General features: G+C 40.0%; 1 protein-coding gene and 1 long non-coding RNA gene across 4 annotated transcripts in view; both read left to right on the top strand.

The window, feature by feature from the left end:
* LOC145437219 (transient receptor potential cation channel subfamily M member-like 2) overlaps positions 1 to 25,405 on the top strand; it is a 122,402-nt gene that overhangs the window by 3,427 nt on the left and 93,570 nt on the right. Inside the window, exons 7-29 of one of the 3 annotated variants that reach the window (XM_080314411.1) lie at positions 63 to 201; positions 620 to 775; positions 1,548 to 1,705; positions 2,680 to 2,840; positions 2,942 to 3,059; positions 4,167 to 4,376; positions 6,093 to 6,260; positions 7,806 to 7,974; positions 8,492 to 8,548; positions 8,610 to 8,752; positions 10,024 to 10,149; positions 11,224 to 11,339; positions 11,704 to 11,836; positions 11,893 to 12,076; positions 13,191 to 13,332; positions 14,852 to 15,051; positions 15,560 to 15,692; positions 17,420 to 17,574; positions 18,675 to 18,782; positions 19,569 to 19,657; positions 20,751 to 20,947; positions 23,941 to 24,133; positions 24,573 to 24,707. In XM_080314411.1, coding sequence (XP_080170537.1) covers positions 63 to 201; positions 620 to 775; positions 1,548 to 1,705; positions 2,680 to 2,840; positions 2,942 to 3,059; positions 4,167 to 4,376; positions 6,093 to 6,260; positions 7,806 to 7,974; positions 8,492 to 8,548; positions 8,610 to 8,752; positions 10,024 to 10,149; positions 11,224 to 11,339; positions 11,704 to 11,836; positions 11,893 to 12,076; positions 13,191 to 13,332; positions 14,852 to 15,051; positions 15,560 to 15,692; positions 17,420 to 17,574; positions 18,675 to 18,782; positions 19,569 to 19,657; positions 20,751 to 20,947; positions 23,941 to 24,133; positions 24,573 to 24,707 — 3,390 coding nt within the window. The remainder of the gene's footprint in view (positions 1 to 62; positions 202 to 619; positions 776 to 1,547; positions 1,706 to 2,679; positions 2,841 to 2,941; positions 3,060 to 4,166; positions 4,377 to 6,092; positions 6,261 to 7,805; positions 7,975 to 8,491; positions 8,549 to 8,609; positions 8,753 to 10,023; positions 10,150 to 11,223; positions 11,340 to 11,703; positions 11,837 to 11,892; positions 12,077 to 13,190; positions 13,333 to 14,851; positions 15,052 to 15,559; positions 15,693 to 17,419; positions 17,575 to 18,674; positions 18,783 to 19,568; positions 19,658 to 20,750; positions 20,948 to 23,940; positions 24,134 to 24,572; positions 24,708 to 25,405) is intronic. The other 2 variants (XM_080314412.1, XM_080314414.1) reach the window with 2 other exon arrangements.
* On the top strand, positions 22,259 to 23,599 carry LOC145437224 (uncharacterized). The gene is made up of 2 exons (XR_013914620.1): positions 22,259 to 22,422; positions 22,476 to 23,599. It is a non-coding gene; the product is annotated as an uncharacterized LOC145437224 (long non-coding RNA).

Below are 25,405 nucleotides of genomic sequence, written 5' to 3' on the forward strand. Positions count from 1 at the left end.
CCGTGCCAACTCAAATTACCCAGCAAAGTATCTCAAAACATCAACTTACTCCTTCATTTCAGACTGTCGTCGGGTCAATTCAACACGAAACTCCCGTAGTTATCGTGGAAGGGTCCGGAGGTTGGGCAGATGTTCTTGCCAACGCTTCCAGTATGAATCAGAAACAGATGAATCGCGATACTCTCGCCGAAATGATAAACGGTATTATCAACCTTGCGAAATTATGTAGCATACACCTTGGAATACATGAAGTGTAGGAGCAATGTCATTCAAAAGAGTTCGAGATGGCAAAAAGCAGAAGATCGACATACTCGTGGAACTCTACAGTAAACTGAAATAACCAAACTGTTGTTTGAGATACTGTGTAGCATATTGAGACTCTCTTATATAAACCTGAAAGTGCGAGTCTAATGTAAGCCAACATGCTTTGCTAAACAAAATTTCTTATGATTTCACATAATCTAATATATGTTCGAAAGACATAAACTACATGGTTTCTCAAGTCCTATGTGGCTACATGATTACCCTGATGTTGGTCATCCTGAAATTGAGTGTCCTATCCCGTAGTTCTATATATCCCTGATAAGTGAAGCTTTGATATATGTTCCCATTTATTCAGAATGTGGTATGGATGTCAATGAAGAGAAACTGGATGATTGGACGGAGATGGTGAAAGAATGCATATCCCGCAAAGACCTTCTGACCGTTTTCTCTCTTGACCCGACCGATCTGTCTCGAGATTTGGATATTGCTATCTTGGAAGCCCTGCTGAAAGGTATGACGGTAATATTTTTGGAACTTATGACTGGTTTTGATTTGAAACTACCCGATAGTTTTTAGCTTTCTGGGGTCATTACTTAAGTCACATACTTATATCATAGTTTCCTATATGGTGTCGACACAGGCAAATCTCACGCCTCAGTGAAATTGATTCACGTCACAATTTCCATTTGGCTACAGGCAATTTGACGGTCATTTTTGACCGGCTTGCCGAGCATTCAATTTGGTAAAACGGGTATCAATCGAAAGCTGACTCTGCACTGATTACGAAAATATAAATTTTATTCCGCTCGTGGCCCTGGAACTTCCACAATCAGCCTCGAATTTTTCATTGTTATGGAGATTGGCATTGGGACGTATCAATGCTGTCTGGCTCTTTTTTTCTTTAGCTACTCTCTCGTTTGGCCAGACAGCATTGTTGCTTCCTGAGCTACACTCTCGTTTCGCCAGACAGCATTGTTGCGTCCCAATGCCAATCTCCATGACAATGAAAAATTCGAGGCTGATTGTGGGAGTTCCAGGGCCACGAGCAGAATAAAATTTATATTTTCGTAATCAGTGCAGAGTCAGCTTTCGATTGATACCCGTTTTACCAAATTGAATGCTTGGCAAGCCGGTCAAAAAGGACCGTCAAATTGCCTGTAGCCAAATGGAAATTGTGACGTGAATCGATTTCACTGAGGCGTGAGATTTGCCTGTGTCGACACCATACAGGACACTATGCTTATATGCAATCCACCTCAGTCTTAGTTGCCGTCTTTTTACAGCTACTTCAGACGATGCTGACGTTGCTCAGTCTCAACAGCAGTTGAAATTGGCGATAGCCTGGGACAGAAGTGATATCGCACAATCCCTCATCCTAACTGATGATGCCTGCATTCCGAAAAAAACAATTGCTAAACTCTTCTACGAAGTCTTGGAAGGCGTAAGTGGATGTGATTTCATGTTTTGACCATTGCCAGCCCAAACGTAATGGATGAGGAGATTGTGTTATCCACCCGTTACCATCATGCTCCATTTGATACCCTGCTTCATGCATATGGATTACCTAATTCATGCTAGCTAGGACTATAACAAAATAGACCTTGTCTTCGCTACCAAGTTCAAATCAGGATATAACTAAATGACAGGATGTACATTTTCCATTTATTCATCCAAAATTACCCGTACTCAGAATATTCATCGACTGAAATCAAGTGACATAATGGAAAAAAATGTAATTAGCTTCCTATTTAATGATTGTATTGAAGTGATACTGAACTGTGAACAGCAGATGAACGCATATGAGCAAAAGAAACCAGTGTTAATTCACTTGTGTTCTGTGAAGCCATTACGACATTACAATCTTATCATTTTCATAGATTATTGTGATTAGTTTGTGAGATTTCCTTATATACTACATTCACATGACCATATCATTCAAAGATTAAATAGATTGGATTCAGAAACCTTCACATTTGCGGATCTCATTTTAAAGTCACAATTCTTCTAAGCTAGTGGATCTCAAACTTTTTTAGACGCGCCCCCTTTATGGTACTGAAAAATTTTGTGCTCCCCTTATCGTCGTATCACAAAATGCAACCAGAATGCTAGCATTCCTAACGGATAGTTTGATACCATGGGAGGTTATGACTGTTGATGAGAGAATTCTCAAATATGAAATTTGGACTATACACAGAGCAATAACTATGAATTGGAGGAATATTGTGCCGAGTGCGAAGAAAATTTTCGAATGCATTAGCAAACTTGAGTTTATGTATATGTAGATACTTTTGTAGCCTTCGTGTAGGCCTACAAAAAGTCTGTACATAAAATATGTCATGTGACGTCATGTCTCATCGGTACATAAATCTGAGACATTCGCCGAATTAATATCTTTTTTTTCCTCCTGCATTACAGAACAAACACGAATTCTGCAAGGTATTTCTGAATTTCGGCGTGGACTTGAAGCAATATTTCACTGTGAAAGACTTGCATTCCTTGTACAAAAGCGCATCGAAGAACCTTGTTTTTTATAAGAAATTATGCAAAAGGAATTTTTCGCTGCAAGGCGTTGGCGAGTAAGCTTTAACATTATTGCTTTGAGCGGCCTCCAAATGATGATACGATATGCGTCTGTTTTCAGGATTGAGTTGAATTAATGATTCGTAAATATTTTCAGATTATTGCTGGAGTACTTGGGAAAGTCCTATATTAGTGTCTATAAGAAAAGACGTCCGGACTCCCCAAAATATTGTGCCATTCTCGATGTGGAATACGAGGAAGGCAAATTCGTACCTGTGAGTTGAAGAGGTTTCGGTCATGAAATTGTTACCATGTTATTTTTCATTTTTTTCTGGATCAAACCTGTCAGAGCGTGCTATTGTTGTGTATATCAAGCCTCCAAAATAGTAGCCTATGCAGCCCTACATTGCAAAGCATTCCTGCGTGGCTCGGTTAGCATTTCAAAGTTATCATAAATATTAGCATTGAATATTTATAAGCATGAGTTTATTAATTCATTTTCGAGCCTTCCATGTGGTTCCGAAAATATGAAAATATTACGGGTAAGGGCACTTCGATACCCCATGAAATTTGTATATTTTTATATAAAAACTGGCATTGTTACAGCCAGCAACAATGTTGGAATTTCTATGCAAGTACAGCTACAAGTAGTAATTTCCAAGACACCTCAAAAGTACTTGAAATGGAAGTATGATATGAGAGGAATGGGGAAAGTACACTGAAAATAATAAATAGCAAAAGCATGATTGTCACCCACATCCCTTAAAAAGCATCCCTTGAAGTGAAAACCCACGTTTTCCAAGTGACAGTGCTTTTGTAATTTTTCTGTATTATTGAATGTTTTTTCATTGAAGTTACACGTTTTGTGTTCGTCCATCGTCTTGCCAAACTTCATTCGAATTCCTGGATTCTAAATATATTTATGATGAAAAATGTGTTTTTGGCCCATTTTGCCCCACCTTCCCATACTTCTAGTAGTTGGTCGGTCTTGGCTACTTTCTAAATTGCAAGATATATCTTCGCGACCAACTCTGAATATATAATAACACAAAAAATTGATAGGAATATTGAAATGATATTCTGTTACAGTGATACAGTGTCTATTTCACGCTGTACGCAAGACAATTTCTCATATAAAAGTGATGGAAACTTATCCCTAAACTGCTTTGTACTCTTCAATATTGTAATTGTGAAAGTATGTGGTTTTCCCTAACAACTGTTCAATTAGAAGGCGAAGTAGTCCACGAACACCACTAGTTTAGTAAGTGGTGTTAGTAGGTAAAACATACTTGAGTACTGCGGAAAAGTAAAATCACTTACTGACCCCATCTGTGAACCACTTGCGTTGACAGTGGTGCAATGCGTTGATTTTCAATTTGCAGGAGATTAATGAACAAAAAATTGAGGGTTGGTCCTACAAATGCAAGCTTGATGACCCGTACAGAGAAATCTTCCAATGGGCGATTCTCTTCAATTATAGAGAAATAGCGATGCACGTCTTTGAATATATGTTTGGCTCGACGCAAGCCGCTATCATGGCCAGTCGGATGTTGAAGGTTCTCGCGTCTCAAATGGGGAGGGACCAAGAAACTGTGAGTAAAGATTGATATTTGACATTGACCGAGATCTTTGTTATTTTCTGTCCATCTATAATTTTTTTGATAACATATAGATTAATAGTGAATTACCATAATTTTCCATGTGTAATGCGCAAAATTTTACCGTTTTTGTCCTAAAATCGGGAGGTGCGTATTATGTATGGGCACAAAAAGCCTTGAAAAAACTGTCCCTCAAAATATAACTTGAAATCACACCTTTCTTCATGTTTGTTTTAATCGCGCATCACATTCAGCCATCATGCCAAGCAATTCTTATTATCAGTGTTTGCAGCCAATTAGCGTCTGCGCTGCTTAACAGCAAGGGATCTCCTGCTGCCTGAACAATCGCATATACAACACGCCATGTGCGCAAGATGTAATCGCTGGCCTAAACGCTACAGTCGCATCTCCAACAGGCCTGGTGCGCATGACATAATCGTTGGCCTCAACAATCACATCTGTAATAAGCCTCGTGCGCAAGATGTCACTGGCCTAAACTATCGCGTCGCAGGCTTTGGCTGCTATCTTGATACAACCAATTGAGACAATGTATGAGAGCATTGAGTATATTTGCTATTTGGAAATATCGGAAACTAGCAGAACTAGCAATCATATCTATCTACTCAACACAAGTATGTGTGTGGCGACAAGACATGAATATTCTTTTTGGAGAAATAATAGCGTGCCTAGTATTGGATTCTTTATCGTTTGAACCTTAATTCCAGTCAATGTGTCCTGAGAGCACTCATGCATTGTGTAGGTTTTTATTCTCTTGATTTTGGTAGCATGGCATCTGAGAGGGATTGGGTTGCACAAAGGTAACACTATATATCCGTTGGTATTACATTCCTTTGTCTTCCTCTCTTTGTTATATTACGAGTGTTCGGAAGTTAATCGTATCTTCGTGTTTGAGTATATTGTTGCTAACTAGTCTTGGGGTTCAGTTGTTAAGCTGATTGTTGTCATGAAATTCTCAACCGTCAATGTAGCACCAGTCCATTTGTACTCACCTGACTCTTTGCTACAAAACACTACAATACGGTACTAGTTATTTTACTGATCATTTTCTGTTATTTGTATGAAATGTAATGATATGATAACAGAATTACCTCCATACCATCTCAATTTGCGATTTATGGTGTTGTGATATCATGTATGCAGTATTCGGGTCATTTCATGACTCAAGTTTTTAAAGCAGTTTCAATAAATAGGCCTGAATTACACCGAAAAGATAGCATAATGGTGGGGTTCCGGCTTCTCGATCCTTAGATCGTGGATTCCATCCCCGGCTGGGTTAGACCAAAGACCTGATTAGTAACATTGGTATCCATGGCTTCCCCGTTTGGCGCTCAGCATTGCTGGATAGCATGGAGGGGTGGTGCAAGGCTTAGAAAGCCTTACAAGGCTATATCTGCACCTTCCTTGTCTAGTGGCATATGCACATCATGCACTCATGGTATGAATGTTATGAATTATGCACAGATCGTGTATGTGTAAAAGTGTATATTGTATATCATGAGTTTGTGTATATGTTGCAAAATCATCGAAGACAAAAATATACAACGTTCTATTCCCTTTATAATTCAAGATTATAGAGAATATTACTATTGTGTTGTGTGAGTCTAAAATATACTTAACATACCTCTGCAAAATTTGAAGCCGCTCTGACCTGAGCTTATCGGCAAGCATAGTAAATTCTGCTTCACTTAGAAACATCAAATGGAAGCTGACGCAGATGAATACGAAATGCTCGCCACTGGAATCTTTTCCAAGTGTTACCTGGAAAACCAAATCAAATCCTTCACGTTTTTGATCGCACGACTACCAAAGTGGGGAAGCTACACTTGCCTTCACGTGGCCATCGAAGCCAACGACAAGGTATAGATATTTTGCTGATGTTATTTTGATCTTAATATTGATTTCGAATTGAGATCTGCCAATGTGCTTGTTATGAGTACTTGCGTTTCTTCAGTGGCTTAGTAATTATATCGATTATGCTTCCGCTCCTAGGTTGTCTCATGTCAAAATTGTCTTGTGTCTAAACTACATATGATCGAAATATGGATCATTTTACTACAGACCTGTCAAGCTGAATTTAAGCAAAAAAAATAGGACGAAAAAGATGTTTTCCTGGCTGTTTAGCTCAAACAGGACAAGCCGTGTTATGCTTGAACACGGTGTCATTGATATTTGAGAATAGATTGTAAGCGCTTGTGGTCAAAGAAATATTTCAGAATAGGTAATATGTACCAGCAATTGTCAGATCGTTTCACAACTGATTCACAAAATGGATCTATATGTGACTGTAGTTGTGAGGGATCATAAGAACAAAAATGAGAATAATATTGACCTTTAGAAACCACACATCTCTTCCCATTCTTTCTAGCTATTTTTATAAAGTTCTACCATTGTCCACCGTTCGTTAAGTACACATTATTTTTGTCTGCTACTGTCCATAAAGAGTGCTTTTGTAGTAATGTGACTCAGCATGACTGAGGTGTTTATATTGGTATAAAATGATATCACCAAAGGCGATAAATTCGGACATCTATACCGCAGTACAACTAAAATTTAATTACTGACATGAAACAATATACTTTCACACAGTTTTGGAGGCTTCATAGTAATTTTAATGAGCCCATCGCTAGACGCTGGTTATTTGTCATGTTCTATGCTTTTGCAGAATAGCAAACATATACGACAAACCTCCAACTTCATTCCAACGATCTTCATCAACAGAACCATTAACACAATCGTGCACCATATGACTACTTATTCAGACAGCAAACATACATACCTCAAGAGATCACGGAACACATGGTATAAATATAAAAGTGAGGCACACAAGAAAAGAATAATTGGCACTAATTAGTAGCCCTACACAAAGCACAGTCAAAGCATACCAACGTAAATGTGCAACATATTGATGTCCATTGTCCAGTTTTGCCATGCAGACATTACAATGTAGACCCCAGGTACATTTTATTTCATTAACACCTCACCGTCTTGGCACCGAGTAGTAGAGAAGTAGAAGTAGCGATTTCGAAGTCCGTGAAAGTAAATATTCTTGGCCTGGTTTTGCCTAAGAACTGAAAATTGTTAAGGAAAAGTAGTAGTCTAAACTCTTAACCAAGTGATCAAAACTTACTAGAGTACTTTTAAAAGGTAGAAGTACTTAATTACTGACCGACTCTGCTCATTTATAATATCCGATGCCGTGGCATTTCGACCGACACGAATGGCGTCGATTTTTCACTTAAAGTAGTACATTGTTGCTATACAATGTTCTTTTCAATTCCCAACTAGTTGCTGATGATTACCTCTGACAAGTGTCAGCCGAAAATGTTCGGGTTCATTTTAATATCAAGATATTATTCAACTGTATATTTCACTACTGTACTTCTACTTACTCTTATTTCACAGCATTTTGTCTCGTGTCCCGGCGTTCAAAACTTCTTCGACGAGATCTGGACCAGCAAGCTCTCGGACAACCACTGGCTGCATATCATCGCGGCCGGACTTTTCCCGCCTCTTATTTTCACGACTATTCGATACGACGAAACCGACGAGGAACGCGGTGCCGCCGAAGATCGTAAGTGCTTGATGGGTCGTGTGTGGTGTGTCTGTATCAGTCGTGATATGGAATTTTCCGGGTTTGAAATAAGCTGTTGTGATCACACTAAATGTGATGGTGTGGTAACGATATACTTCTGATTTTTGGTGTAGTCAAATAGATTCGGGCTGCTCCGGCTACTAAAAAGTGCTGGGCGTTGTGCAATATGATTTGTGTACTCTAATCTGAGCCGAGTATTAATTCTAGTGTTTCGAGTCAAGTAATGAGTGATGAATATTTCACGTACTAAAATCCAAGGTTGTAACCAAGTCACAAGGTCCCTCGTCACAAGTCAATCTCACTTTTATAGTTTTGACTCGAGTCAAGTCGAGTCACCAAAAAATTGAGACTCGAGTCATTACAACCCTGTCGGGATCAACCCACAGCATTGTCACAAAGTGCAATGAAATAAGTGTGGTCAAAATTACTAAATAATCTTTAATATGAACTAGAACGATTCTTTCAATTCAATACAGACTAATCTATTATATTCCAGACGCACCGGCGGTGGCGAACGGCATGGAAATGCAACCCACTCCAAGAGTTGAAGATGGTGCGTTTAGCTACGCCCAGGAATTAATCTACGATGGCGAAGTTTCCATGTTCTTTTTCAGAGGAGTACATCGTTGGCTTCAAAACTTTTAACAATACTGATCCGGAATTGGCCGAAATGAGTGATTATACGTTGATGCAGAAGCTTGTCATCTTTTACGACGCGCCAATCGTCACCTTTTGGCTCAACGTGGTGTTCTTTTTGGTGAGATATTGCAGTTTGCTAATATAGAATTCCTGGATGCACATGTTAATAATGCTTATATTGATTTGAATTGATTCAATTTTGAAACTATTTGCTGTGACCTTAGTACTACTACTATGCCGGTTATGCTGGTTTCGATATTTCAAGTCTGCTGATCTTACATGATAGCAGGATGGCTTAATGTGGAGCATCTGGCTTCTTGATCGGTAGGTCATGGGTTCAATCCTCGGCCGGATCAGTCCTAAGACCTGGTCAGTGAAACTGGTATCTATGTCTCCCTGCTTGGCGCTCAGCATGGAGGGATAGTGCAAGACTTAGAAAGCCTTACATGGCGATATCTGTACCTTCCTTGTCCATTGGCATTTCCACATCATGTCCTCATGGTTAGTATGTATATTATGGGTCGGTGTATATGCCGCAAAAACATCAAGGACGAAAATAACAACATCCTATTCCTATTACTGTGCCTGACTGTAATCTGTGATGTTTTGTCACAGAGAACCAAACAGTTTGACCATATAATTCGGGCATAAAACAGTTCTGTTTTCAATTTACCTTGAAGTTCAGATGTCCACTTCACTAGAGATTCATGCTACTTATGAACTTGGAACCCGGATAAAACGAAAGATCTATGTCCAAATAGTGACAGGAAAAAAAGTCAAAATTTTAAAAATGGACATAACGCTGTTTGATTTTCCAGCGACAAATACTGTGATCTCTTCCTCAATTTTATTATTGTTTGTATCTATTGTTATTTTTCCCTACATCTCCGAAGTCTTGTTTGTTTATTTTGTAATACCAGACAAGCTCATATCGCTCAGTTATTCTTGTTACTTGATCGCACATACTTAATTCGGTAATCAAATAGCCATCGCACTTTTTGATGGGTATCTGGGTATGTCTTGATTTCTAATAAATGCCATTTCCGCTAACTTGTTATGTATGTTGTGATACGGCCAATGGAGGTTCCAAGGCTTCCACGGTGGAAAAGTGGTATGAAAACTATAATTCTCATTGATGAGCAAGTATAAGTGAAATGGAGCTTATAATTTCAGTAGGCCTGCTCTAAAAGTGATCTCCCATTACTCGCATCGAATCAATACGATCAATACTCGTTTCTAGTTATGTACCCAGACCTATCCTCTAATATTCTCATTACCTGATCAATATGTCAATATCAATATTTTCCTCACTTACCCGTCTTAGAATATCCGTAAGTAGCCTGATGTAAGTAAGTGTCATGACATCTTTCAATTCATTCTACTCACCAGTTTTACCTCGGTCTCTTTGCTTACGTGGTTCTGAGCGGTTTCCAACTCACCGTGGTTTCAGTGTCGGCTTGGGAGTATCTTCTTCTGGCTTGGACGTCCACTTTTCTACTGGAAGAATTTCGGGAGGTATGTCGATTTCGCCTTTGATGACAGTGTTTATCAGCTGAGCAGAGGTTGTCGGGATGGGTGTTCAGAAATGACATTTCACCTATTCTCTGGTTATACAGATTGCCGAAAAAATTCCGTGCAGCACATTTGGCTCAATTCCAAACAGTAGAAGCAGGCAGAAGGTACAAGAAATTGTAATTTCGAAAGTGAAATTTGCTACCGTAAATCTTATTATTGCTAAGAAATGTTTGGAATTTCAATTAGGTCTGTCTAGACTGCTACTGTTTGGCATTGAGCCAAATATGGTGTGCAGCGTTTTTTAGGAATACTAAGAAATTCTAAGGAATCCAAAGAGCTTCTTGGCTGTACAGAACTTCAATATACTATTGCATAGTATATTCATATTGAAATGAACCTGAATATTATCGGCTGACACTCGTCAGGGGTAATCGTCAGCAACTAGTAGAGAATTGGAAAGAACATTGTATATCAACAATCGTATCACAAAATATCACGTCACAAGCATGAAATGGGATCTCAAATAAGAGTGCGTTCAATGTACTATTTTAAGACGGTAAACGAACTCCTGACGATTACCCCTGACGAGAGTCAGCTAAAAATATTCAGGTTCATTTCAATTCAATTTCATCACTGAATCCGTGACATAATATATATTTTTATACATCATTTTTCGAGTAATATTTTGCTTATACGTAGTGTTGGTAATCATTCTGCGCTAGTCGCGAAGATCCTTATAATGTAACCATTTCGATTAACTGCTAAAAATATGTGAACCCTCGATAAAATCTAAATTTTGAAATTACTCTAGTAATTTTCACACCTTTCATCTTCTACTTCCACTTGAAATAGTTTTGTCTTTGAAATTGCTACTCCCGCTTGTAATTGAGTAGAGATTTACAGCATTATTTCTACTTCTACTTGAGTTGAATCTCTAACTTCTTTGACCAACGCTGTCCCCTCCGCGGTCAAACTGACCTGTTCAATTTTATCTCTGTCCGAATTTACTGGCAATAGAATTATTTTGAATTACCTGAAATTCTTTACCCGAAACGGTGTGTACTTATTTTCCAGTTTATCAATCAAGAGGCGAGATATTTCAGCGAGAAATTCCAGATTCATATGAAAGAGGCGTGGAACATCATGGATCTCACTAGCCTGGTGCTGTTCTACATCGGTTTCGGGCTGAGGTATGTTTTGTTGGCACGCGATTAAATTATGTTTTCGCTATAGGCTCATGTTTTATATGGTAGAATTATTGTAGTAATTATGATCTGGTGTGTGAAGAAATTTCAAAAACTAGTTACTGCATTGGCATCGAACCAAGTTTCATAAAATTTTACTGCTTAATCGAAAATTTCAAGAATTGTACACTGTGCTCAGAGACCCTAGGATAAACGGACTTCTCGCCATGCCACCTGTCCGATTAGAAGACATTAAAGTACTTTTTTTACTAGCCGCTGCGTGTAGGTCCCTAGTGTGGTATATTGCTATATACGGCAACTCTATAAATTTGTAAATTTGTAATAGGCTTGACACCCTTCTTATCGACAGATACGATATCCGGTATTTGTTCGAAGCATTGACGCTATATGCGATAGCGTTCATGGTGCAATGCATGCGGTTGGTCCACATCTTCGCGGTTCATCCGGTCTTGGGTCCGAAAATCATCATGGTCGGAAAAATGGTAGGAGAAAACGGCAGATATTTGTCGACTGGACTTGTAACGTTGATACTTTGCAGTTAAAAGATCTGTTGTTCTTCCTGTTCATCCTGATCGTCTTTCTCTTGGCGTACGGAATTGCCAGTCAAGCTTTACTTTATCCCAGCGAGACCAACTTCACCGATATACTAGTGGGGGTTATCTATCGTCCGTATTGGCAAATCTACGGAGAGCTCTTTCTGGAGGAAATCAACTTCAATCCAAGTGAGTACAATATTCGAATCAGAGAGTGGGAGTCTTTTATATTTTATGTGTACTCCAGAATCAAAGCAGTCATCGTTCGTGCTCTAGTGGAAGTAGAAGTAATGTCATCAATTTTATACTCGAGTGAGTTGATGGTTGTAATAACAAATGGAGTCCGACTCGATTCCGTTTGTGTATTGACTCGACTTGTCATTGCGCATGACTCAACTAAGCTATAAGACTCGAGACTTGGACAGTCAAGACATGCATGTCACTTAACTTCAAAGAATAATGAAGTTACCACATATGTGCTATTTCGTCTGTCAGTACTGGTGCCGGAAAAATAGGGCCAGAAACTGATAAGAGTGAGGAAAACGAGTATACTATGAATGCGAGACACTCATATCACCTAACAGAACTGTAAAAATTGGGGTTGAACTGGACTTGAACTCGAAACTGGACCATGAACACAATGACTTGGACTCGGACTCAGTCTCAACACTATGACTCGGGCTTGACCATCTGCTCCTCGACTTGCACTGGGACTTGACTGAATGGTGAATTGAACAGGAGTGGACTTGACTCGAGTCGAAAATCACCACTTGTGGAGTACTTTACAGATTTGCCCCATTTACTCAAGTAGGCCTATACTTTTAGACAGCATTCACTTTTACTTGGACAGTTTTTACACAAAACTACATACTTACATGGCTTGGATTTGTAAAAGTATAATGTAGCATTGGTATAAGAATCTTATATGATCGAAATTGTCATTAGAAAAGCATGAAATAGCCCATATCTCAGTAACTGAATATATTTTAAAAATTTCTATCTCTTTTTAGTGTCATTATTCATTTTGTGTTTGTCTTGCAATTTCAAAAGTAGCTATCTCCAATTCACTGGAAGAAATAGGTGACCCCTCCACCAAATCTACTTTTTTAAACTGTTTACTCTGGTACTACTCGGACCTCTCAATTTCTCTTTCCACTTGAGTAGTTTTGGCATGCTTGGAAATTTCTACTTGCACCAGCTGCTGAGTAGAAATTGACAGCATCCTTTCCACTTGAGTAGCATCACCAACTACTCTGACCATCTTTTCTGTGACCATGGCCACATTGGCTAACTTTTTTTTCAGATGCAGGCGACTTTGCCTGCAACGACACGGACCCCGGTCTTCCACGGTGCCCGCGTACGACACCCGTTGTTCCGATCATGTCTGCGCTTTATCTGTTGTTTGCAAACGTGCTGCTTCTGAACCTGCTCATCGCCATGTTCAGGTATGCGATATCGCATTTGCAACCGGTTTATTGTCATTTACTTAACGATTGTAGGCTCAAATTTCTGGCCGGTACCAACGTTTTACAGTTTTCACGGCCTTCGATAAGTCAAAGTGGCATTAATGAAAAATACCAATGACTTAATCCACTGTGTGACCAATTAATGTGTGAATTAGTCAAATCATAATCTCAATTTTTATTAATGAAAAGACCACTACAATACACAACATGACTGCTGCAAGGTACCAAGGAAGGCCAAATTACCAGTAACACAAGATATAGCTGAGCTGATCAGTCACCAAGTAATAATTGGTCAACTAAATATAAAGAACAAAGAGAATTGAACTCAGAAATTCAACACAATATTCAGCTGTAGTTGTTACAACACATTATGAGTCGGGGAGCCTTTGGCTCTGGTGTAGTACAAACATATTTTGGTAGCTTTACACCAGGGCCGGCCAACCCGTGGCCTGCGAGAAGGTTTTGAGTGGCCCGCGAGGTAATTTCCGAAATTTCTAATATCATCAAAAATGGATTGCACAGATTGTGAACTTGCAAGGCCAACCAAAAATTTGATTAGTCTGGCCGCAACACTTGAGATGTGATGACTAAAACATCAGTTTCGACTCATTGGCAGCTCCATCAACCATTCATATATTGGTATATCTTCGTACACTACAATAAAGCAGAATAATTTGCGATAGATTTATCAAAGGTAAAAATTTTCTACAGGCTTAGCGCAATATGTTGTCACTCGATTTCTTGCTCTTAATATTGTTGCAATTTTGTGAAAATTGAAGAACACCCAATGTATCAGATTGAGTCTAATTATATTTGCGATTACGAGACAAAGTGTCGTTCAACATGTGCGACCTTGCGTTTGCACTGGCAGTAAGACCGTCGACTATGAAACCTAGGCACGAAATGATTGACGCATGTTGGTCGCAGCTTTCGATATCGATGTGTCCATGCGCCGAACAGCCGAGTCCTCGCAAACTTAGCCCAGCGGTATACAGCAGGCCCGCAATATGATCAAGTGACAATATTATTGACCTACGAACTTTAAAAAATTTTCGCGCTTGGCGCGGATAGTGGCCCGCGCAAAAATTCTTTAATCGAATGTGGCCCTTGGGCTGAAAAGGTTGGCCAGCCCTGCTTTACACTGCAATATATTACTCTTTTCTCTATGTCTCAAACATTACTAACCTACCCATACTCTAACACTAATACATTATTACATACACACCAAATGCCGAATTCAACATTCCGAATTTACCAAGTGGTGTATATAACAATTCACGCTTATCTTCATTCATTTTCGAATTTATTTATGTATCGCTTTTATAATAATAATAATAGTTAATACACTTCTAACGCTAAATTCATCAAGTGCCAAATTCAGCCAGAGGTTGCTTACAATGGTAACATGTTATTGTCGCTATTCCCTACACACCTTGCCAATTGTCATGACTTCAATTATTATGATTGGAGACTCTTGACGCAAAACCGTATTTTCCAGCTACACGTTTGATAAGATCCAAAGCCAAAACAAAGAGATTTGGATGTTCCAACGTTACCACCTCATCACCGATTATTATTTCCGGCCGCCTTTCGTGCCTCCGTTTATCATCCTGTCTCACCTCTACCTGTTCCTGGGGTTTCTTTATCGTAAGATCATAAGCAGGATGGAGCTGGATGACCCGTTCCGACGTACCTTGAGTAAGTACTGTGTTTGGGTTTGTCCTAAATTTCCGGCAATGAGGCAGGTTTTTCTTTGGTCATCAGCTTATCAAAAATATTAGGACTATGCAAAAATTGTGAACCTTTTTTGTGGACTTGGATATACTTTCAATTTTTGTTTTATCACTCACCACAAATACTGCATTGGAGCTCATTGTCACAGCCGGGAGTCAGACATTTTTTCATTTTGGAGTAAGAGTCTCAAATTCGGATATTTCTGGTCACTTGGTCGCCTGATTTAGAGTCGCACTTTTCAATATGTTTGAGTAAGATTTGCCAATTTTGATGTAAAGAAGTCAGATATGACACTAAATTGCTGTTTTTCCAATCGGATAGTAATTTCCAAGTAACTTGTATTGAATTTGCCTAACTCTAATTGTAGGATATGAATAATTTTTATGAATCCGATATCAGGTGGGATAATTCGACGGCAATACATATACATCTGGTATTGGTGTTCTTTTTTCTCACTTGCTCATTTATTAAGAAACGAATCTGGACGAGGAAGATTGGAAGGCCTTGCGGCAATGGGAACACTGGCACGCAAAGGAATTCGTTCGGGAGAAACAAAAAGATGACGAAAATAAAGTGGATCATCAATTGAGCAGAATCAATCTCAGGTATTGCCTGTTTTATCGTCACCTGTCATTTTAGGTTAATCGCCAAAGATTGCATCACGTTATTTTGAAAACTGCCAGAAGCATCGACAGGCGAAAGTCCATCGAAATTCTTCAGTACTTTTTACACTTGTCATATATTCTACCTCTACTTGATGTAATTTCAGAATGCCCTGAATATTGCTACATATGCTTATAATTGAGTAGGGCTTGGCACAGTGATTCCGGGACTCTAAATCCAAATTGAGTATTAATTGTGATGATTGCAGTCGAGCAACGGGAGAAGATTTTTCCAAGTACCTAAAGTTATATTTATTTACGAGACTTTATAGTTTCGATACTTTTTTCCCACCGTGGCAGTCTTGAAAGCTCAATTTTGCATGACTCGAACCAAGTCATGTGACTTGAGACCAAGATGGCCAAGACAGAATTTCATTGTAACTTCGAAAAAGAGTAAAATCACCACATTATTGGTATTTCATCCATCAGTCCTGATACTTGAAAATAGGCCCAGAAACTGTTAAAACTGTGGAAAATTACTATATTATGAATGCGAGCCATTCTATATCACTCGAGCTGAGTTGAAAAAAGTGGGTGGAAATGGATTGAAATGAAAACTGAACAGTAAATGTAATGACTTGAACTCGAGTCAAAACTATACAAGTGAGATTGACCAGTGACTGGGAACCTTGCAACCCTGGTCATAAACTACCCAGAGTAATGTCACAAAGTGCAATCAATTGTGATCAATAAATTACCATATTATCTTTATTTTGGTGGCGTCATCTGTGGGGGGGGGGGGGGGGAGGGCTGCCAGTGTTAGTGCACTGAAGCCACTGCAAAACTACAACATCATGGCCTGTGTATCATAGCCAGGGGCCAGGATGAGCGTCCAGCAAATCACCTATCAAAAGATTCGGTGTTCTAAGCATGAAAGATATGCGTTTCAAACTAGAAATTGCCAAGTTCATGTATCAGTTCCACTGCGGTCACTACCCTGAAAATTTGACTTCTTTAAAAAATGACTTCTTTACCTCGGTATCAAAAGTGCATAAGTACTACATACGCTCGTCCACGTCGTCCAACTACCATATGGTCGACGTAAAAGATCTTTGCTCTATCACATATGTCAGACCTGCAGTGTGGAACACTATCTTACCGGCTATTCGACAGTTGTCGAGCATGTCCGTCCACATTCAAATCGAAGTACAAACAATTTCTACTAGTTAGCCATCAAGTTTACAGGACCACGACCTGACGCATGGATCTCGCGTTCCGACATATGCCACCTCTTTTTGTTGCCTGTCCTTATATATTATCTTCTTTTACTTTCATTCAGTGTGCATGCCTCCTTTTTACATCGCCTAGGCCAGGTGAGTGTCTGATTTCAAAAGACTAGTGACTACTCCAAGTCGTTTTGACACCTACCTATCTTTCATTGTATTGCAGTCTTGTGGTGTATTGAAATGATGAAATTGTTGACAATAAATTGAATTAAACTGGCATTATTCTATTTGTGGTCGTATAAAAGGTACGTAATTCAACTTTCCCACATTATCCCCACTCTTACGACGTCACAGTGAGTGATACTCAACTCGAAGCCTCCTACTCAATTCGATTTTGAACATCCAGGCAGTACCCACTCCTACCTATGAGTCATATGCATTCGTGTGTGCAGTGCCCCGTATACAAACGGCCAGGAAGCAAAAGATCATTCATTTAATTCTCAGGATGGACAGTATCACCACGACTTTGGAAGATCTCGAAAATCGCATGCGGGCATCGTCTCACGCCAAACTGAACGCGCTCATCAACAAAAAATTCAATCAACTCGAGCGGCTGGTTGGTGGCGGCAGTGTCAGCCATGCTAAAAACCCACCGAAAGGTACCTTGGTTGTTATGAACTGATCAATTGGTGTGCACATAGCATGGGGAAGTCATGTTCAGATAGTTTTGTCATTGTTGTGCATCTTGTCCCGCATGTTCACTTGTCATGTGAGCAATGAAAAAGTGGTTGGTATCAGTTTAGTCCTACTTTTCGTAGATTCCTAACTGGATAATCTCTGCTTACGGTTGATAAATTACTGTCATGACTACATCTGGCGAAACAGTTTACAAAGCACTTGCGCGTGTCCGAATTTTGTCGCACAGAAAACAATTTATGTGTAACGTAGTTGTGGAATCAGAGCATCTTAAATCCATTTTCACATTTTGAGAAAATGAAGTTTTTGTACAATTTTCATTTTCTTTCAGTGATATCTTGGCCATGCTTATTTGTAAACAATATGGCAATTTTAGAAAACTTGATTTTCTCAAAATAGTACAAATTGACATAACCGACTCTGATTGCACAATGAGTCAGCCAACTCTATTCGTGGATGAAGGTCATGAAGCTTAGGCATTTCCTACATGTAATTGCTAGATATAGCCAACAGCGTTATCCCAAATCCCTTGATTTTGTACTGTTCTGAAATTTGCCTTAGATATTACAGTGTCGGAAATATATCTTTTTGTTTTAAATTCTTGAATCTATTTAATTGATTATTTGCCTCTCTGGCGAAACCAATACACCTGTCGACATCAATCATGGAGTCTCCATTCTCTGTCAAAGTAAAGGCACAGTTATCTACTTCCATTTGCCTATTCTTGAGGCCCATTTTGATGTTTCAAGACCTCGAAACTTTCAGAAAATGAAAGATATTGTGCGATTTTACTGACGTAACTGTCCACCAAGTTGTAAAGCAGCAATAGGCATGGAGAACAATGGTTTCGCCTCAAAGTGTAGCCAGACAGTAGCTTATAACACTGCTATAATCGGTTTTGTGATACAATACTGAGAAAGTAAGTTAAGAAATGCTGCAGTTACATGTAAATATTTTTTCCGGCCCTGTTTGATGTAAATAACTCCCATATGAGATGTGCTTGCGGTAATGGCGCCATTTCAGTGTTACTTTTGCGTATCAAGACACCGATTTTCTGTACTAGCTAACGTTAAACCGGCCCCTGAGCCAGAGACGAAAAAACGTGAAGCTCCGGAAGCTGCGAAACCGCCGCCCTCCAGACAAAAGCCGAGAGTCGAAGAGCGCGAAGAATGTATGTTGTCTCGTTTTTGTTACTGTCATGGCGACTGTCGTTAGTTTGCTGTGTGCGTCTGTGCGTGTGCTGTGTGTATCGTCGCTGTGATTTTGTTAGCTGTCACAATTTTATAATATCGTAATTTTCCTCAGTCTTAACAGTTTCTGACCCTATTTTCCAAGTATCAGGACTGATAGACGAAACACCAATACCGTGGTAACTTCACTATTATTCTACTGTAGCAAGGGTCGGCAACCTACGGCCCACCAAGCAAAATTGTCAGGCCCGCGACACATTAATTTGTTATCACAAGTCTTATTGTACTTCACAGGCTCGTGTGTCCATGATCTCATAGTCATTCCTGGGCTTTTCCTGTACACTAAATTGGACTGGCTAGCCTTGCTGATTCAGTGCCTACTGCCTACGTTTGCTAGACTTGTATTGACACTATCACATCATGCATGGATTTTCCTACACAGCTGTTCCTTGCTTGTAGCATAGAAACTCTGCCATGAAACTAGTTGATGACTTGACAAAAATTATTTGTGGTTCGAAATGACTTGCGTTATCTGTCAGATGGAATTATTCGTACCTTAATTCCCAGAGCATTGTATAGTGTTGTTGGCCGCGGGAGCTAAGTTGTTGAAACACAGGTCTGATAATCTTTAAGTCATGGTTCGAATCACATCATCGACTGTCGGCCTAAAGTCGAGCCATTGACAAGCGAAATCAGTTCCCAAACCCGTGGAAATCCGCACAGGAATAATGATTTCATTTTTATAGATTGGTATTTCTATTTTCCAGCTCCTGTCCACGTAAAAGCGAGATGCAGAACGTATCCGAATTCAAAGCAGAAGAAAGTCACTGTGCCAGATGATAAAGTATTGTGGAAAGTACGTCGTTTGGAAAATAATTATGGATCTAATCTGACTTTTTCGTAACTCCGTGATAGCGTGGTTTCTTATCACTGCGTTAGCAAAGTTTGTATACATTATCAAAAGCCTTAAACCGAGGCAGTGGTAAGAAGGCAAATTGCAATGAATGGAATAAATAAATGAAAATTATGCAGACCGGTGAACATTCACAAATCAAAATCTAACCAAACTAATTACCACGAATGTATAAATCTCAATAGCAAATATTGAAAACCTCAATTTAATGAGAAATTTCCCGGTGCCTTTTTGATATTACAAGCGGTTTTATTGAAGTTTCTTCAAGGCAAAGCGAGGTTGATTTTGATTGTTAGGTTTCGAAAGTCAAGGGATCTCGCTTGAAATGTTTTTTCAGCTTTCCGATATAACTGGTCTTAGACGAGCTGTGGGGGCCTACTTTTAAAAATTTTGATGCAACGCTAGAAGCGTTGACATAAGCTCGGTCCAAAGTAGAACACGAACTCTATATTATGACACGGTGCTGAAAAACATGATCCAAATTTAAAAATCAATTTGAAATTTGATGGTTTATTTCTCCAATTGATGGACATGTGTGATGTATAATTGTGATATATTTGGAAGATTGGCCTTTGAGAACCACAAGTCAAATCGGTAGGATTTTTCTGTATGAAATGAATCAATATGACATATCGGTGGAGCGTCCGGCTTCTTGATCGCTAGGTCGTGGTTTAATCCCTGGTCGGGTCAGACCAAAGACCTGATCAGTAAAACTGGTATCTGTGGCTTCCTCGCTTGTCGCTAAGCGTTTCCAGGATAGCATGGAGGGGTGGTGCATGACTCGGAAAGCGTTACAAGGCTATATCTGTACTTTCCTTCCTTGCCCAGCAGCATATGCACATCATGCAGTCATGGTGCGCTTATGTATGGATCGTGTGTATGTATATCTGTGAGTCATTCAGTATGCCGCAAAAAACAACGAGGTCAATAATATATAACGTGATATTCCTATTTAGATTGTGATATTTCTGGAACTAAATTGCGAATCTGTCGATCCAATTTTTGTAATTACGGCAATTTTTCAACCCGTTGTCAGGTCGAATGGAAGGATTACAAACCACCATCGTACACTGACCCCATTGTAGCTGCGAATCCGGTTTGGGCGGATGAAGATTTGGAGAAGTACGACCCGAAATCGAGGCCCGCGCTGCCGTACAATAAATTCGATCAGAAGGAGAAAGTACTGAGGAGAAGCCACACCGGGACGTACCTTGTTGTTGACGGAATCCCGAGGTAATCTGAATTGTGACCCACCACTGTAAACCAGTGTCGATATTGCTGATGTCTTCAAGCAAACTAGCAAGTGTCATAATAGAGATTTATTCAAAATTGCAATCAAAAGCGACTCGAGTCACGATTTTCTGATGACTCGACTTGACTCGAGTCATTTTCTCAAAATACGGAAATGACTCGACTCGAGTCAATCTGTGTATTGACTCGACTTGGACTCGAGTGATTGCGCATGACTCGAACCAAGTCATATGACAGGAGACTCAGACGCCTGAGACCGACATTTCATTGTAATTTCGAAGAATACTAAAGTAACCACACTATTGGGATTTCGTCTATTGGTACTGGTTCTTGAAAATGCAGCCAGAAACTGCTAAAAGTGAGGAAAATTAGCATATTATAAATGCGAACCATTCGATATCAACAAACAGATGTATAGAAAGCGGGTTTAACAAGACTTCAACTGGAAACTGAGCATTCAACACAATGACGTGGACTCGGACTCGAGTCATAATACCATGACTCGGACTCGACACGCTTTTCGCTAGCTTGGACTCGGACTTGACTTGGTGGTAAATAGAAAATAACTCGACTTGACTCGAGTCAAAACTATGAAAGTGAGATTGACTTGTGACTCGGACTCGGAGCGTTGTTACTTGGTTACAACCCTGGTTTGTTCGAATGACTCGCCATCACGAAACTGTATATTTTGAATGCCTCCCCATCATGACACTCGCATGACACTCTCTCGCAATCATGACATTTGGCGTTTTGAATACCTCAACTATTATGCAGACTTGGAGAACTGGGTAATTCTAGTTCTGTAATTAGACTTGTTACAGTGAAATGCCGGTAATGTGATTGTAGTCTAATTTGTGAAATGTTGGTTTGCTCTAATCCCAATCTAATTTGTGAAATATTTCCATGCTCTAATTTAGTTATAATCTACACGAGAACGGTATAGTGCAGGGGTTCTGAACCCGCGGCCCGCGGGCCGCATGCGGCCCGAAGACGCTTATTTTACGGCCCGCGACATCTTTCATTATAAACGCAATTATTGCTGACACGGTATTGTAACAAAGTAGTTTAGATACCTAGCTCTTTTATCGTACCGTCTCTGTTTCGTTTGATTACTCATTCATGAATGCAGTGGTTCTCAAACTGGGGGGCGCGCCCCTTGGGAGCGTGAAAGCATCTGAAGGGGGCGCAACGCTGCGGTCAACTGAAAAAAAAATTTGCACTGCGCGCAATATATCCTAAATTCATAGTTGTTTCTTTGTGTATATAGTCCGAATTTCATATTTGAGCATTCTCTCATCAACAGTCATAACCTTCCATGCCAGCAAACTAGCCGTTTGTAGCATCCTGGTTGCATTTTGTTATATGACGATAAGGCGGCACGAAATTATTCTCTATCAAAAAAGGAGGTGTGTCTGAAAAAGTTTGAGAACCACTGCTCCAACACCTAAGCGTAAGGGGTTTATCTAGGCTCCTCCTCGCCACCTAATCCGCGCAAGCGGTGTCTTACAAGAAGCCTAGAAGTGGGCTGTGCTAAAAGTCGGCTGTTACGGAATAAGTATGAAGAATATCGGCCTGGTTTAAATGACCATAGTAGTCGACAAACACCATGAATAACACAACAACAACAACACTGCTTTAATGTGCTCTCGTTTCTTGATATATGCTCGACTTCAGATTATTATTGTTTTGAATCGGTTTTCTACTGGACACTGGTTCAAGAGAATCCCGTTACGTATAGTAGGCCTGCACTTTTTAAGAGTGTTTGACTCACTGCGAACGGTTGTTTAGATTGCCGACGACGTTACAGGCACAATGTTCAAAATTACTTGGAATATCGCTAAATCCAAGAAATCTGCTACAGAAGGTGCGATTTCAATAAGACCTTAACATACTGTGCAAATATTTGCTGTTTTCGGAACGTAGCAGCAAGGACACTATCATCTGACATATTTCGAAGATACAGTCGTCTGATTCAATCGTGTCATGAGGATTAACATCAATGTCAGTCGGTCGCATGTTCTGAAACACGTTGCCGCGTAGACTGCTTTAACCCAACCTCGGACAAATCCATCAACATTGCATAACTAATTATCTGGTTGAATTTTATCAGAGCGGGCATATATGCAGAGGAAATGCTGGCTGGGAAAACGTGGGGCCAACGAAAAATATCAATTTGACAAAGCTAACTTCTGTAACTGTGGATGCAGGGCCCCAGGCATCGAAGGAAAGGAGATTGGTTGATTGGTTTTCTCAAAAATGGCCCCGAACGCCAGACTTCCTCTCATATCACTCAGAGCTCAGTGTGATAATGGCCTCTGTAACGCAAAAGTTACCGTAATTTTATAATTGCTCGCTCCAGCATTGAAACAGAGAGTTCGGTTCTCTGGTGGAAGGGTTTTAAGTTGCATATACCGACTTGGCAATGAATGCATTTGCACGCTCCATGAAGGGATTTACTTTCGCCGCCAGAAGATACATTCTCACAATAAGCAGCAGCTGCAAACTTACGGACGTTGTCCATTGATGCTTTATAATACATAAAAATGTACTAAATGCCCGTATGCAAGTGGTAAATAGGTTACAGTAGCCTAGATTTAATTGTAGCCCACAAATACATGGCAATATTGTTCTGCGGCCCGCAGCGTCTTTTGCTGTTAAAATGCGGCCCGTTACACAAGGGAAGTTGAGAACCCCTGGTATAGTGCGAAAACAACCAAGTTTGATGCACACTGTACAGTGTACAGACATTCTCATGCTTATGGGAATACACTCTGATATTTTTGCCAATATCAAAATGACCCTGTTTCAATTAGAATTTCTAGTTATTGACAGTAATTTCCCAAATATATCCGCTATAAATTCATTTATTTTATTTACATTGCATATTGTAGTCGGGAATTCCGTATCAATACTACGTATTTTGCATTAACATGACACTTTCCCATGTCAAAGTCGGTCGTTGTTCGGTATTTCAGAAATCCGAAGGGCAGGACCGGTATCGAGGGACGTGGCTTACTGGGACGGTACGGCCCCAACCACGCCGCCGACCCGGTGGTCACCAGGTGGAAAAGAAACAAAGCCGGCGATGTTATGAAGACTAACGACAAACCCGTCCTGGAATTCGTTGCGATTCTGAGAGCCGATACTGGGGAGTGGGCCATTCCTGGGGTTAGTGCTGTGTTACCCGGGAGAGTCGGCTTGCCCCGGTGTCATTATAATATATGAATGCCATGAAAATGGGTACTACCTCGGATTGTAAGATTCTGGCCTCATTTCGGGGCTGCGCGATCAGAGGTAGACGATGTAGTCAACGCACTCAAGTAACAGTTTAAGTAACTTCGCAAATTTTCGCTGGAGGACAAGTTGAAGTAGCGATGATTTTTGAGTAACTAGAAGAGGAAGTATTCTAGACTTAGTTTTGACTAAAAGACGAAAATTGTCAAGTGGAAGTAGTCTAAAATTAGTGCTATTATTATTACGATAATTCCTGAAGAATTTAATGCTCAGCAGATTACGAATGTGGGAAATGAATCATTTTTGTGACATCTAACCGTCGGCGTTTCTCTGTCTGTTACGTAACGGTCTTCTAATCAAAAACTTACGGCAGGGCATGGTCGAACCCGGAGAGGCTGTGTCGCAGACCTTGCAGCGAGAGTTTGGGGAGGAGGCGCTCGACGTGGACGGCGTGGACATGGACGAACAGCGAAACATCCAATTGCTCTTCAAATCTGGCGGTTTGGAGGTAAGTTAGGAATGGATGCTGGAAATTTGATATGAGCTTTGGAATATGCAAGCAGACTCTGTAGTCTCTATGTCTTGAGATGTTTGTAAATGGTTGCAAGTTGCAAGTCTTCTCGGCACTTGGAGATTTGGCATTAAAAATGTTATGACTGATATTATTATGAAAACGATGCATCAATATTGCATCATTAAATCCTAAAGTGAATGTTTCACTGAATATGAACTTGATATACTGCACATGGTGAATATGTTGAATTGGGAATTCGGTGTGTATGCATTAATGTATTGGAGGCAGGGGTTGGGGTAGGGAGTTGGTTAGAATTGAGATTAGAGGCCACCAAGTGCCAAATTCCCTGTAGTTTTGAACAAACTTCAGCAAACATTCATTTATTGCACCCCATACTTGCAAAGGTATTTATCTAAATATAGCGCCAATGCGACATGCATAAGTGAGTAGTTTGAAAAAGTTCATTTGGTCGAATGCAGCATACTTCAAGCAGTTGATAGCCAGTGACAACCAGGGTTGTAACCAAGTCACAAGGTTCCGAGTCGCAAGTACATCTCACTTTTATAGTTTTGACTCGAGTCAAGTCGAGTCATTTTCAATTCACCACCGAGTCAATTCCGAGTCCAAGTCAGTGAGTAGAGGTCGAGTCCGATCCATAGTGTGAGTCATTTTGTTCACTGTTCAGTTTTTAG

This window comes from Botryllus schlosseri, chromosome 4 (assembly GCF_051294905.1).
Source record: "Botryllus schlosseri isolate E-star chromosome 4, Bs_hap1, whole genome shotgun sequence".
Classification (NCBI taxonomy): Eukaryota; Metazoa; Chordata; class Ascidiacea; order Stolidobranchia; family Styelidae; genus Botryllus; species Botryllus schlosseri.